A 12,814-nucleotide genomic window follows, 5' to 3' on the forward strand; every position below is an offset into this window, starting at 1 on the left:
CAGAGGAGTCAAAGGTTACGAACAAAAAGGTAATGTGATCAGTTACACATTTCATTTTCTGTAACAGTGTGTTGAGCTTGCCTGAAATGAGCAAATAACCACCTTGGACATAATGTTTCAACTTCTATTGTATTTTCTATTATTTTGAAACCAAATTGTCAATTTTTATCAAAAGTTTTTTGCAATGTCTCGCTATACAGTAATACACAAGAATTGGATAATTCAATCAATGAATCCATTTTTATTTGTCACATGAACTCATATGAGGTACAATTCCAGTGAAATGTTATCCCATCAGCTCCTTCAATTGATTTGATTAGAGCAGTCCTTTCCTGTGTAAATGATTCAGAACTGCCACACACACATTAATCCAGGAAGCTGATGTCTTAATGTGCCTTTTGCATTGTAATTTATAGCTTCTATGAACCATGCTTGTCGTTGCTGCCGTTGTGGCTTTTCCAAGAGTTTTGATGGATCTTTCTGTGGTGTAAACATTGATCATATTTCACCGTCATTGTGTTCTTGTAGCTACTGAGGTCTACATGGTTGCCCAAAGATTTCAATCATCAATTCTGTATACCTGTGCAGCATCACCCTGAATTCAGTGGTTTTGGTTCAAAGGCCAGATCATCCCAGTGAAGGATTTTCCACTTAGAAAAACAAACCTGTCAAAAGAATATTTTTTTAATGCATTCAGCACTGTTGCACACATTTCGACTGCTGGTATGTTATATTAAAAGAGGCAGCATATTGTTGGATTTGGCTCCTGATAATACATTTTTAAATTCTCCTCTCCAGTGTTGGTGGTATTCAGACATCATCCCCCAAACAACTCCACATTTGAAAAAAAAAAAAAGGAAACAACTCCACATTATTAGTCCATGAGTGTGAGTGACTTAGTTTGTCCCTAAATGAAGAGACTGTATGGTTTTGTCCGGTCCCACCACTCTGGCAAATGCTGACCATTCACTTCCTGACACAGCAGTTGTATTTAACACAGCCACGTGCCCCTGTCGACCTCACACACAAACACACACACACACACACACACACACACACACACACACACACACACACACACACACACACACACACACACAGAGCACTGGCTTTGTGTTGGTTTAAAAAGTAATTCTAAACAGTGAAAAGGAGCTCTCAAACGCAAGCAGAACACATATTACATGCATACACGTTGTCTCAGTTTTCCAAACTACAAAACCCAGCATAGGTGAAGGCATACAATTATGTATACGAGTGACTATAACAACATATGACATAGCTGTCCAAATATATATATATATATATATATATATATATATATATATATATATATGTTTCATACATCAATAAGAGAAGAGACACAGAAAAACACAAAAACTGCCACGTGACATCAACTTTTTCCTTTTATTTCAAAATATTCTCCCAACAGGATGAAACTCAGAGAAGCCCAGAGGGTCCAAAGCCAATAGAGCCGTCTAGAACAGAAGCACCACTCATTATTGCTATGTCACTCTGCTGCAGGACAAGGCGCTCAGGAGGGGGATAAAAAATAAAAATAAAGGGGGAAATAAAGTCAAACACAAAGACCCACAAACACATTCACTCCGGCACACACATACAAAAGGAGCTAAGTGAAACACTGGTGGTGATTCTAAAAAACTAAGATCTTTTTAAAAAGCTGCAGATGTTCTCCATGGCGACTATGAACTTGGTTTCTTGTAGCTCTGCATCTGAACTGCTGATATACATCCACAAGTCCTCACCTTAACCATCAGGGGGGAAATAGTCAGAGTGCCAAATACAATAATGATCTTTCATAGAGACTATGCTGGTTTAGAGATCATAACAGTCGTGTTTACGGCCCCCTTTAGGCAAGTAAAAGAACATCTGCAGCCTGCGGCTGCGGTCGAATAGTCAAAAACTCGATGGAAAACGTCATGAGGTCAAAGAAAGATGTGAAGGAGAATCGTTGGGAAATCCCAACCGTGGTGCTAAGAGAATCCGACTGCACTTAGGCTACGTAATTAGTGCAACGGCGAATGTTATTTACGTGGATCTGCCGTGGTGAAACTACAACGGTACCGAAGATAGACTACTAAAAGTGCATCTTAGATACTTCGCCCTGTGCGTTCTTATTGTTTCAAGCAGGCTATATACAGTAACTTACATGATAATTTGCGTACCTTGTCGGCCATGTTGTGTTTGTTTTCGTGAACAGCCGAATGGTGTGTCACTTAAATGTTGCTGCCGCAAGGAATTGTGGGACGGTATTAACTCCTTTCCTTTCGTAAAGGATGGTCCAGTGTTCCCTATCCTCAAGGAGATAAGAAAGGAAGCATTGAAGCAACTTTCCTTAGCATTTAGAGAATTCGACCAGTTCTTATCGTGGCTGCCACTTAGATACTTCCGGGTCATTTCACTCAGTTAGGAAACTTCCTAAGCAAAAAAAGACTTATTCGACCACAACCAAACACTTCATTCTGTCTTTCTGTTTCTGAGAGGCATGTGGCGATACAGAATGGAGGAGGAAGGACAATTCCGGGCAAAACATACTGTAGGTAAGGGAGATAAAAGTAGTGTGAATATATGGAAAAGGGGCTGCTGGTTGTCCGTCTCTACTATCACAAGTCTAAAAAAAATTCAGCATGGTACAAAAATCGTCAGTAAAAAAAGATGCTTTGCTGCCATGGAGTCAGAGGGGACGAGTCGGTGGACGTGCCCATGTCTTTACGCCTTCTCCTCAGTCGCCTCCTCCGCTGCTTCAGTTACCTGGAGGGAAGAAGAGGGGAAAGAGTTACACAACGATGCCACAGGTAGGTTCCAATGCGGATTGGAATTTACTAGCCTCAAAAGGAACTTTTGCTTGGCTTGACACCTCTCTCATGTCTGTAAGCTACATGGGAAGCTAGAGCCAGGAGGTGGTTAGCATAGCTTGGAACTGGAAAGACTGGTAACAGGTTGAAACAGCTAGCCTGGCTCTGTTTCAAAAGTTTAAAAAAAACACATACCAGCATCTCTAAAGCTCATTAATTAAAAGGTTATAACTGGTTTGTGTAATATGTACAAAAACTGATGACAGAGCTATGTTTGAGGCTAGCTGTTTCCCCGGATTCCAGCCTCCCTGCTAAGCTAACCATCTCCTGGCGCTAGCTTCATATGTAGCAAACAGCCAGGAGAACGTTATCGATCTTCTCATCTTACTCTTCAATGTATTCTTATTCTTACTTACACTTATTCCTTTACGTATGATACAGGAATTGCATTGGCCTATTTATTTTCTTAAATGTAGCTACTCAGAGAAGAGTTTACTTTAAAATGTAATATGTACAGAACAGCTGCAATGTTGTTTTTTTTACTTTGAAAACCCGGGCCTTGTTCCAAGAAGCAGGTTTATGGAGTCTAGTAAACACCTTCAAATCTGGAGCATGGACTGTAGTCCACTTACTGATTGTTGTGACAGATAGTTCCGGTTTTATGTACTGAGTTTTTAAGATTTCCAACTCTGGAAATGAAATGTGTCAACAGTCATTGGGACAATTTCTCCGGTAGAAGGTAGTTCCAAAGATAACTCTTCACAGTGAGATCTGTGGATTATCAAGGGTAACGGGAACCTTGTTTCTGAAAAGAATTTTTCAAATGTCTTTTTTATGCTGTGAGCAGCACAAACAATGACATTCACCTCCACTGTATTGGGGTTTCAGGAATGGACATTTCAAACCTCAGCAAATTAACCAAAACTGTCAACAGTTGCGAAAGGTAAAATGTAACCACTCACCGTAATTTGATGATTGGTCCGGCTTCAAGCTGCTAGCTCAAATGATTATCAATGATTATCAGTGAATGTTTCTCTACTTAAAATATTGTAGTGTTCACATGATTGGCTTATGTGATATTATTAAACCTCCATAGCTAAGATTTTCACTAAATTGCTCTGAAACCCGTAACTCCTCTAGTTTCTGCAGAAATCATCTATTTATTTGGTTGTTCCTTATATATGCTTCCTCTAGGCAATATTATTAGGAAACACTCAATTAACTTTCACTGTTATGCGGATGACACCCAATTATATCTGTCAATCAAGCCAGACGAAACCAGCCAGTTAGCTAAACTTCAAGCTTGCATTAAAGATATAAAATCATGGATGGCCTACAATTTCCTGATGTTAAACTCAAACAAAACCGAAGTTATTGTGCTGGGCCCGAAACACCTACGAACCTCATTAGCCGAAGATATAATTACTCTGGATGGCATTGCCCTGGCCTCCAGCACTACTGTCAGAAATCTAGGAGTTATTTTTGATCAGGATCTATCCTTTAACGCCCACTTAAAACAAACCTCTAGAACAGCCTTCTTTCACCTTCGTAACATTGCTAAAATTAGGAACATCCTATCTCAAAACGATGCTGAAAAACTAGTCCATGCATTCGTTACTTCCAGGCTGGACTACTGTAATTCCTTATTATCAGGATGCTCAAAAAAGTCCCTTAGGACTCTCCAGCTGATCCAGAATGCTGCAGCGCGTGTTCTGACAAGAACTAAGAAAAGAGATCATATTTCTCCTGTATTAGCTTCTCTCCATTGGCTTCCTGTAAAATCCAGGATTGAATTTAAAATCCTTCTTCTGACCTACAAAGCTCTAAATGGTCAAGCTCCTTCATATCTTGAGGACCTCTTAGTACCTTATTGTCCCACTAGAGCACTACGCTCCCAGAATGCAGAGTTACTTGTGGTTCCTAGAGTCTCTAAAAGTAGAATGGGAGGCAGAGCCTTCGGCTATCAGGCTCCTCTCCTGTGGAACCAGCTCCCAGTCTGGGTTCGGGGGGCAGACACCGTCGCTACATTTAAGACTAAACTGAAAACTCTCCTCTTTGATAAAGCTTATAGTTAGGGAGTGAGGAGTTGCAGTGAACGCCTAGACCGGCGGGGCAGGGTGTATAGCTGCAGACACAGCACCACCGCTTTTCTCTGCTTCTCTTTACAGTCATCAGATTTACCTATCGTATAATCAATAATATAGTGCCTCTCCTAGTTATGCTATTATAATTCTAGACTGCCGAGGAAGTTCCTTCTTATGACACGCTCTTTTCTTTTGTTTCCTTTTATGCACATCCTGTCCCAGAAGTGCTTGTTACTAACCTAGCTCTGGGGAGTTTACTCCCCGGAGTCCTTATGTTTCTTCTTCGCCCAGAACATCGCCTCGGATTAGGGTGACACCAAGACCTGGGTCTTGGGTGCAGCTGTGGCTATGGACCTGCTACACCCTGCTACGCTCTGCGATTCCCTGCAATGTCCGGCTATGTCCTGCTGCGTCCACCGCGTCCACCCATGCTCTGCTGTGCCACGCTACATCCCGTACCGTCATAACCTCAACCGTCAGACACCGCCCACCAAGAGTCTGGGTCTGCCGAGGTTTCTTCCTAAAAGGGAGTTTTTCCTCGCCACTGTCGCAATAGCCACTGCTAATGCTTGCTCTTGGGGGAACTATTGGACTTGTTGGGGCTTTGTAAATTATAGAGTGTGGTCTAGACCTACTCTATCTGTAAAGTGTCTCGAGATAACTCGTGTTATGATTTGATACTATAAATAAAATTGAATTGAATTATTTCCTCTGCCTGACCACTGGTGAAGCCAGCAGTCTATTACTGCTTTTCCACAGCATGGTACAACTTGACTCTACTCGATTCACTGTTGTTTGGTTTTCCATTAGCAAAAGTTTGGGATAGCGCCTGGTACTGTTTTTATCGTTTAACGTTTTTTTGCAAATTAATGTAACCTTTTTACAATTTCACAAATGACAAATTCAGCCAAGGTTCTAAGTGAGCTGAGACGATTTTAGAAGGTGGAGTTAAAACAATGCAGACCAGTGATTGGTCAGAGAGAATCGTCACTAGCGCAACACGGGACGTCCTCCACAAACCTGCCATTTTAAAATAGTTAAGTTACCGTCAATAGCGCGTCCCCAAAAAAATGTTATTCACTCAGGCACCATGCAAAACTACGCCGTACAATTGACGAAGTGCAGACATTCCTCTGTTTGGTGGCCAATGAAAGGATTCAGAGAATTGGGTGGAAGATGATGTGATGGCCGTTTCATGGCTTTTAGCTGAGAATCCTGCCTACACCGAGGGGGTACTATCCACAGTGGAAAACAAAAAGAGAAAAGTGAGTCGAGTGGAGCAGAGCCGTACCATACAGTGGAAACACAGTGAGCCAATCACATTTCACATTACAGTGAGCCAATCACATTTCACCACGAACAGAAAACCTTGCTGCTCATGGGTTAAAAGTTGTCCTTGGCCTACTTCACTCCACACAGCGAAAAAAATGCCAGACATCCTCCCTTCTTCTCTTCTTCACTCTCTCACTCACTACGGTCTCCTTCATTCTCTCTCTCGGACACACCACAGCACTCCACAGCACACTGGGTAAATGTTTGCACAATAACATACAATTTTTCTGAATAAGTTAGTGTCCAAACACACACTTGAGATGGATTAGAAACACTCGACCATACCCTTAACTCTGACTGTCTCACTCTGCCCTCTCACTGACATCAGGGAGGGAGCCATGCTTCTGTTGGAAGACACTCTGACAGACGGACGAGACACGTAGATCTGTGTGTGTATGTGTGTGTGTGTGTGTTTGTATGTGTGTGTGTGTGTGTGTGTGTGTGTGTGTGCATGTGTCAGCATGCATCGTGTGAGTCGAAAGAGATGTGAAGTGGTAGGAAAAAGTGTGGCAATGCAGTGGAGAAATATAGTGTATGTGTGTTCATGGTATACACAAATTGACAAAATAAGGGAATAAAGATCATTATTTTCTTGTCTGTCTGACTGAATGTTTTCTTCTTTCATCAACATGTTTTTTTTCTTTCTAATTTTCCCTCCTCATACCTCATTGGTCTTGGTCTCTCCGTTCTGGGCGGGGCCGTCATCCTTCTTACCCTTAGCGCCGCCTTTCTTTGCCTTCGCCCCCTTATCGTCTGCCACCTTCTGCATGCAAGAAAGGAGAAAACTGCATTAAACTGCATAAAAATGACATGATGGTACATATCATCATGCTTGGAAAATATTTCCACTATGACCTCAAAGTGATCTATCTACGTGTGAGGCTCATTGTCTTTTGCTCATTTTGACCAAAAATAACTAAAAAAATAAAGTATGTAATTATTATAATATTTAACCAGTACTCAAAGTAAATACTAATACATTCCTGTATTGTTTTAAAGGGGTGAAAGAATGAGCCCTGGAAACTGTAGGTGTAACTGCAAAGTCTGATTGCATGTGAGGAGCTGTATGCGTTTCTGTGTTTTCCACATCCAGCGGCCTTGGTCACGCACATGAACGAGTAGTGAGGGGCAACCGAGTGCCTCGGACTGTTGCAAATTCATGGGGATATAAATAAATCATTGTAGGCGTAGGTGTGTGTGTGTGTGTGTGTGTGTGTGTGTGTGTGTGTGTGTACTTTACCTTGACGATGGCCTTCTTGGGCTTGGCCTCAGACTTGGGTGGAGCAGGTTTCTGCAAATTAAGCAGAAGTTATTTAGGATTGACCAACTGAGCAGTGCACAGTTTTGGATAAATATTATCCATGTTATATATATTATTATTATTTTTAATTAATAATAATCTACACTTACAGAGACATTTCTGTACTGTTTAAAGTCCTGTTACCTTAGCCACAAGAGCTGCTTAGAGCATTCATTGGGACTGACACAGAGGCTGTACTGGCTCCCACTGTAGATATTAATAATAATCAAGTACTTGTACCATATTTCCTATAAAGCAATGGGATCTGATAATATTCCTGTGCAAAGTAGTTTTGAACGGACCTCAGACCACTGAACAATGACTATATCAGATGGGAGTTCAAATTCTGGCCACTCGGTGTGAGAAAGTTTGCTGCAGAGCTTTTCCAGGCCGCTGAGTGTGGACCTTGTTAGCCTGAAGCCACGAGCTACACTAACACTGCTGTGACAAAATTAAATCATGTGATTCTTTCTCAAAATATCTCTGTTTTTCTTCACGGACACACGAGATGATAAATGAAAGACATAAATTCTTCTTACGCTGGGGGATGGGGGTGCTTGACATTTATAATTAGGTGCAGGAAATTGCCGACCATATTAGAATTTAGAAACACAAGGAAGAGTATACTTTTGACACGTAGTTCAAATAGTAGCCGATAAACAACATAGCAGTGTTGGTTTGCTGCCAAAAAAGTCACATGTTCATAAGATGACCGCTGAAGGCGTTCAAAGAACCAGGAAATTAGATCAGATCAGGAAACATGCACAACATTTACAGCTAGCATGTTTACATAAGTACAGTCACGTTAAAAGCTTAAAGGAGTAGTTTGGCATTTTGGGAAATAGCCTACACTTATTCTCTTTCTTCTTCTCACCATTCTGAAGCTACAGCCAAGAGAGGGAGAGAGGGTTAGCATTAAAACTGGAAACAGCTAGCACAGTGACTTCCTGGTCTCCACAGGTCACCTGGCCAAGAAATAGTCTCCCGTAAAATGGCGATTTGTCTTTTTTACAGTTTGTTTATTTCACAGATTAAACAAGATTTGCTGTGTTAATTTGTGAGCTTTAGAGGTGCTGGTAGTTTTTACCTTTGGACGGAGCCAAACTAGCTGTCACCCTCTTGTTTCTTGCTAAGCTAAGCTAAGCTAATTGGCTGCTAGCTGCATAATAAGCATATTTCCCAAAATTCTAAACTTTTCCTTTAAAAGTGCACATGCAAATGTACAAACACATGCAAAGACTCAATACTGATGGGTTCAACATGCAAAGTACAACACAGATAAAAACATACGGCCTGTATGGCAGAGCTGCATGATCATATCAAAATTATAACCAAATAATTCATTTGCTAGATAATATTATGATTGTAAATAACCATAATCATTAGCTTTACTAGGATTTGGGGGAACAATTTGAGCATTTTTATGCAAATTGAACATTTTCTATTAATAGTTTTGGTTACTGTCGAGTCAACTTTAGTTAGGGATCTAATTAGGAAGAAAATGCTTTTTTGTTACAATTTTCTAAACTCAATCACTGCTACGGTAAGGAGGAAGAATTATGACTAAAAAAGCCATTAAAATAACATGTCCAGGCTAAAGGTTGGTAACAAAACGTGATAAAAGGCCTTCAATTAACAGGGCAAGACATTAAAAATACACCAACGCGTATTGGCTTGAGCCTTCCCTTTAATCATGCAGCCCTACACTTGAACAAGGTGTTGCAACAGACCAGACTGAGAATGGACAAAGACAACAGAGAAAAGACAAAGGTACCAAGCCAGACAAAATCCTCAGGGAACATGTTTATGGAATTTGTAAATTGCCATGATCAAATCCATAAACTGGGAGAGGACTTTACTCTGAGCCTTAGTAATGTGACACTTACTGTACTAACCCACAAAACTGAGGCGGGATGAGGACAGTGAGAGAGGTGAAGACAGGGAGGGGAGAACGAAACTTACCGCTGACAATCTCTGTGACCTTCTGGGGGGCTACCGGAGCAAGGGATGATCAATGAGAGAGAGAGAGAGACAGTGACAGAGAGAGACAGATATCAGTTGTACCTTTGTGGGCTGATCGTGAGTGCTCGGTGACTGCTACAAGTGTCCTAATCATTAACCTGTCATGTGTCTATTCTCTCACACACATACACACACACACACACTCTATCACTTAGTACAGTAAAAACACAGCACACAAACACACGCCTGCACGCCCACACACAGCACACAAACACACCCGAAACACCTCTTACCTCTTGCTTTGTGACTTTGGAGGCCTCCTTGCCCTCAGGTCCCTCTGGAGACTGTAGGAAATGCAACGAGGAATGGAGAGACCGTTAACAGGGTAAGTGTGTGTGCTCACACAGCGTATGAGCCCTCTACAGTTAACAATTTTGTGATTCCAATTATTTATTTTTTTTTTCTGGTTGTTTTTATCTAGCATCATCAATACATTTTAGTTCTTAAATATATGTGATTCACAAGGGAGTTTTCTCTGTTTAGATGTGTATATGTAGTTCATGCTCTCTGTGCAGTAATAAAGGTAGCCAGGATGAGTTGTAAAGCCAAATAATGCTAATCATTAAGTAGCTTTCAGAAAAGGTCTGAAGGTTACAAACTGACATGAAAAGTGCTGGAGGCTCATTTTTTATTATAGAGAAACGCCTAACTTCATGGACAGATATCACACCTACTAATAATAATAATAATATAGTAAATGTGTATAAATGTGTACCTGTGTGCTGAAACAATTAGTTGTTAATCAACAACAGAAAAATTATCTGCAACAATTTTGTTTCGTGATCAAATGTTAATTGTCTTTTTTAACTATTTTTGATAATCCATAAAGCGTTTTTGTTTTATTGTATTAGCAAAAATGCCACAAACAAAATTACTAGTTCCACTTTCTCTTTTGTTATCATTTGCGAGATTGATTAGTCTTTTATGATATTAAATTGAATATGTGGGTTTGGGACTATACTGGTCGAAACAAAAAAAGCAATTTGAAGACATCAGCTGGGGCTTTGGGAAATGTTTCACTATTTTAGATATATTTTATGGACCAAGTGATTAATCGAGAAAATAATCAGCCGATGAATTGATAATGAAAATAACCCTACAGCCCTGTGTGTAACACTAGTTTTTTTTATAATACAAAACTTAGTTTCAAAGTCCAGTGCATATAATAAAAACATACAAATGAACAAAAACAGCATAATAGAACACACAACATAATACGTTCTTTCCCCACTGATTTACTAATACATGGTCAGGTAGCCTATTAAAATACTGTATTCATATATTGAGGATTTTAACACAGTTATGCAAAAAGAGTTCTGAGATGTCTTACATTTTATAATTTAAAATTACTTTTGTATTTTCTGAATTTATATTTTTCTTGAAATAATAGAAACAAACTGTTAGCCTATGTTTCACATAACAAACTCCTAGTTTTAATCTAAAAGGACCCCTAAACTGAGACAAATTAGACCACGGACCCCCATCTGATAAGACTTTGACCCAGGGTCCCCTACCTGATTTTCTGAATTTTTGCCTTTGGATGTTTTATTACAGAAAGTGAATGAAACCCATGAGCAAAAATAGTCATACAATCTGTCATTGTGTTACTTATGGATGAAATTATAGTGAAAATAAATGATTCCCCTTTTTGTTAGGGACCCCCTATAGAACCCCATCAAGGACCCCTGGGGGTCCCCGGACCCCACTTTGAGAACCACTGATGTAGGCGTTTTGTACCAAATGCAATTTCATATTATCTAATGTTGACATGTGGCGATTACCATTTCAATGGAGGCACCTTGCTTACGTGCCAATAACTGAGCTCCCTAAAGAATGATGGAGTATAAACAACACACCGCGAGGGCTGTCAGCCTCCCTTCAGATCATCATATCATCAACATGGTATATAGGCTGCTGCTCAGACTGCAGCCAGGTAAGGACAGTGTACAGGAGAGCCCACCCCCACCATGGAAAAAAAAAGGTTAAGCCTGCAGGTTGGCAATCGCATCATTTGCATGTGGGCGACCTCCGCCCCTAGAGGCCCCCCATTCTCTGTCCTCAAAGGCGAATCTGTGCAGACAATGGCAGTTTGTAGATGGCAGAAAAGCCAATTTCCATGTATGCACTGATACAATGCACTGGAGCTCGTCGTGCAATGCTGTTTAGATAGTGCCACGGTCTCTTTTAACACAGCGGCAATTGTCCCTGATCCCCTCTTTCTTTATTCCTTTCTCTCCGTCTGAATTTGGGTTTGTTCAATCGGCTTGGCGCCTACCATTCATCCTCACCGGAGAACCAAAATGAGACATGGAAGTGGGCATCTTTTTACGGTTAAGAGTACACATTATTCAGAATCAATAAATCTCATATATGCGTGAAACGCGCCTCGAAGAATTATCATCACGCACGTCTCCTACGGGAATTACGCATCCATCCATCCGGTGGGTCCGTCTGACATTCACCAGTGCGCACAGTGGACAGGGAAGTGGCAAATAAAACGACCACATCAACGGCCATTGAAATGAACACAGGGACATTTATAATGTAAAGAGAAAAATGATTATAATAAAATCTCACGTATACACTCAAAGACGTGTTAAATTACACCTGAAAGGTTGCGGACGAAAAGACGCTTCCTGAAACTTTGGCATCACCTCACCTGCCTCGACGGCGCCACAGAAATCGCGCACTGCTATTTTCCTCAAATGCAAGAACAGAAAAAAACTACAGTAAAGTGAGCTGGATGGCACAGACGGCACTCACCTTTCTCTTCGGCATTTTACGCGTCAATTATTCTCCACCAAGCACGGAAAGATTAAGGTCAAACTCGAAGGTCCAGTAGAGGCGAATTTGAACTACCTCGAAATACAGGATCAATATCTAAGCACCTTCGATAATATGTTGATTATATGCACTCCCCAAAACTCTATACCTCCCGCAGCCATTGGCTAGAGGAGTCCAAATCGTCTCCTGTGCTGACTCCTGATTGGCTCGTCCCGTCACTATGTAAATAAGAGGCCAGCGGACATTGGCCGAGATTTATCAGAGGGTGTCTGTGATTGGCTACGCGCTCTTTGTGCGCAGATCCCACCAGACGGCGATGGCTGAGAGAGAAAAGTGGAGACAGGCCAATGAAAGCAGGGTCGACTCTCGGTGGATCTGGGAAATGTAGGATGAGAGAGACGTTGTAAATAAAACACAAAGGACCAGAAAAATGGGCACAATGGCACAATGTCGGCCATAGAAGAGCTCCAGAAAATCTG

The 12,814-nt window shown here is 41.0% G+C and overlaps 1 protein-coding gene across 7 annotated transcripts; it reads right to left on the bottom strand.

The window, feature by feature from the left end:
- Positions 1-1,385: 1,385 nt before the first annotated feature.
- Positions 1,386-12,569, bottom strand: hmgn3 (high mobility group nucleosomal binding domain 3). Of its 7 annotated transcripts, none has more exons than XM_031288124.2 (7): positions 12,315-12,569; positions 9,785-9,835; positions 9,492-9,521; positions 7,470-7,520; positions 6,894-6,989; positions 6,515-6,614; positions 1,386-2,769 (listed from the first exon to the last, which is right to left on the bottom strand). In XM_031288124.2, exons 1-7 carry the CDS (start codon positions 12,327-12,329, stop codon positions 2,762-2,764), a joined length of 351 nt encoding a protein of 116 aa, XP_031143984.1. In that variant the 5' UTR covers positions 12,330-12,569; the 3' UTR covers positions 1,386-2,761. The 7 variants fall into 7 exon arrangements, with proteins under 7 accessions (XP_031143984.1, XP_031143983.1, XP_031143986.1 ...); XM_031288123.2 differs by having other exon boundaries at positions 6,894-6,992; XM_031288126.2 differs by lacking the exon at positions 9,492-9,521.
- Positions 12,570-12,814: the final 245 nt, after the last annotated feature.

Source organism: Sander lucioperca, chromosome 19 (genome assembly GCF_008315115.2).
Source record: "Sander lucioperca isolate FBNREF2018 chromosome 19, SLUC_FBN_1.2, whole genome shotgun sequence".
NCBI classification, from domain to species: Eukaryota; Metazoa; Chordata; class Actinopteri; order Perciformes; family Percidae; genus Sander; species Sander lucioperca.